This window comes from Papilio polytes, unplaced genomic scaffold (genome assembly GCF_000836215.1).
Source record: "Papilio polytes unplaced genomic scaffold, Ppol_1.0 DF822067.1, whole genome shotgun sequence".
NCBI lineage: Eukaryota > Metazoa > Arthropoda > Insecta > Lepidoptera > Papilionidae > Papilio > Papilio polytes.
Window position 1 is genome coordinate 3,011,304 of NW_013527137.1, and position 2,380 is coordinate 3,013,683.

The window sequence follows — 2,380 nt, forward strand, 5'->3', positions numbered from 1 at the left end:
GTGGTCTATTGTTAAAATGTCAATTAGGTTAATTTTGTGTGAAACATTTTCTGTAAAAGAATATATTTTTTCATTTCTTTTATTTTTAGTGTCTTACTCAGTGACTCTAAAAATTATTTTCATAAAAGGTACAAAACTGCATGTAACTTTTATTGCCCAATTTTTAGTACTTTAGTAAACCTGACTTTTTGTTTTAGAATGCGGATGTAGATGAAAAACCGAAAGAAGTTGATGATGGACTACTTGTAGGCAATGAAACTGATGACAGTCCTGACAGCGGCTTCCCTGATGACGCCTTCCTTATGGTGTCTCAGTTACAATGGGAGGATGACGTTATATGGGACGGTAGTGAAATAAAACATAAGGTTAGTGAAAAAAGTATAAGCCGAGCAAATTAAAAAAAAAGGAAGTTTTTAAATAAAAAAAATCTATTACAAATACAGTTAAGATGTATAGTTAAAGTTAGTAGTAATATTTAGTATTCTGTCCAGACATCATTTACTAGGAATTACAATAAAATTAAGCACCCCATGTGTTACAGACTATTCAAATTTTGTAACAAATTTTATTCATTCTGAAAACATTTTGTGAAATACATCGATCTAAAGTCGCATTACAATGATAGATCTAATATTGTAATTGTGAAAGTTTGGATGGATGGATGTTTATCAGAGTTTGTCGCCTAAACAACTAAACGGTTCTCGACATAGATATAGAGAGAATGCCTGGAAGAACACAAAGGTTACTTTTGTATTTTTTCTAATTCCATGGACGGAGTCGCGGTCGATAGTTAGTTGTATTTATTATTTGTCAGGTGTTAGCTCGTCTGAACAGTAAGAGCAATGCAGCGGGCTGGGTGCCCACCTCCGTCAGCAGGACGGCGCAGCAGTTCTCACACCCGCGCCCGCAGACCACCACGCCGCTGCAGGCAAAACCACCCACGTAAATATACTATTTATTTAATGAAAATTTAAAAAAGAGGCCACCACAATGTCCTCTAATATTGCAACACTATGTCAACATTAATGTCATTTTAAAAATTAAACCCAATATTTCTAAATTCTTGAAATACTGAAATATCTACATTTTAAAGGTTTTTATGCGTTTTTACTTTGTAACATATTATATCACAAAATAAACTAATATTATAAATGCGAAAGTTTAGATGGATGGATGGATGTTTATTAGAGTATGTAGCCTAAACCGCTAAACAGATTTCGATGATATTTGGTACAGATGTAGAGGATAGTCTAGAAGAACACATATCTGCTCACTTTTGTCTTTTTTAATTCCACACGGACGGAGTCGCGGGCGAAAGCTAGACACAAAAAAAAATTACATCGCTTGCTCTTTGACATGACGATGCTATTTTATGTTGCAAGAAGATTTATACGTTTTTTGCAAGATGGCGTTTTCTTCTTTTTTTGTTCATATTACTGTGTATTTTTTTCTAACTACCAATCACATGATAAAGTAAACATTCTCCCTTTAGCGCGGCATCATCTAACGGGCAAAGTGTTGATGGCGAAGATAACACCTGGTACAGCATATTCCCTGTGGAGAACGAGGAGTTGGTGTACGGCACCTGGGAAGACGAGGTGATCTGGGACGCTGAGAATATGCCCGCTATACCCAAACCTAAGATCCTGACCCTGGACCCCAATGATGAGAACATAATTCTAGGCATACCTGATGATGTTGATCCATCTAAGATTACTAGAGGTAGGTTTTATTACTAATTGTAGTAAGTTGTATGGTTAATTTTTCAATGAATATCATGCAATTCTAAAATGTTTTGTCGCAATTGACTATTATTTGGAGAAACTTTAAGCTTACGATTTTTTAATCTTTGTAGTTTGGTTGTCACTCAAAAGATGGCGTTGTTTCAAAATAACGCGAATCTCTGTAATTGTTGTATTGTAACTATTGAAAGATTCAATCATGATTCTATTGGATGAAGTCAAAAATATTAAATATTGGGTAAATTATAGAAAGAGGACCAGCACCGAAGGTCAAAATACCACATCCTCATGTAAAGAAGTCCAAGATCCTGCTGGGCAAGGCGGGAGTCATCAACGTGCTGCAGGAGGACGCGCCGCCGCCGCCGCCCAAGTCTCCTGATAGAGATCCATTCAATATATCTAATGATGTGTGAGTTTTTATATATTTTTTTTATAGTTATACTCTTAGCAATATTTTTTAAAACTGTATATAAGGTCGACTCAATGTGTCCACCTTAAGTTATGCGTAACTGAGTTTTTTTTTTATTTTAATTGAATATCGGTAATTTACTTCAGTAAACTTATTTTAAATTACCGTTTTTATAAATTTGTAGACTATTTGTGTAACACCGTATGTTGTTTTTTACCAAACCCGCTTT

At 34.9% G+C, this 2,380-nt stretch overlaps 1 protein-coding gene across 1 annotated transcript in view; it reads left to right on the top strand.

Annotated features, from left to right (window-relative positions):
- Nucleotides 1-2,380, top strand: part of LOC106106841 (transcription initiation factor TFIID subunit 1) — a 21,314-nt gene that overhangs the window by 3,429 nt on the left and 15,505 nt on the right. Inside the window, exons 7-10 of the mRNA XM_013287499.1 lie at nucleotides 198-365; nucleotides 815-942; nucleotides 1,493-1,722; nucleotides 1,992-2,151. Of these exons, the coding sequence (XP_013142953.1) occupies nucleotides 198-365; nucleotides 815-942; nucleotides 1,493-1,722; nucleotides 1,992-2,151 (686 nt within the window). The remainder of the gene's footprint in view (nucleotides 1-197; nucleotides 366-814; nucleotides 943-1,492; nucleotides 1,723-1,991; nucleotides 2,152-2,380) is intronic.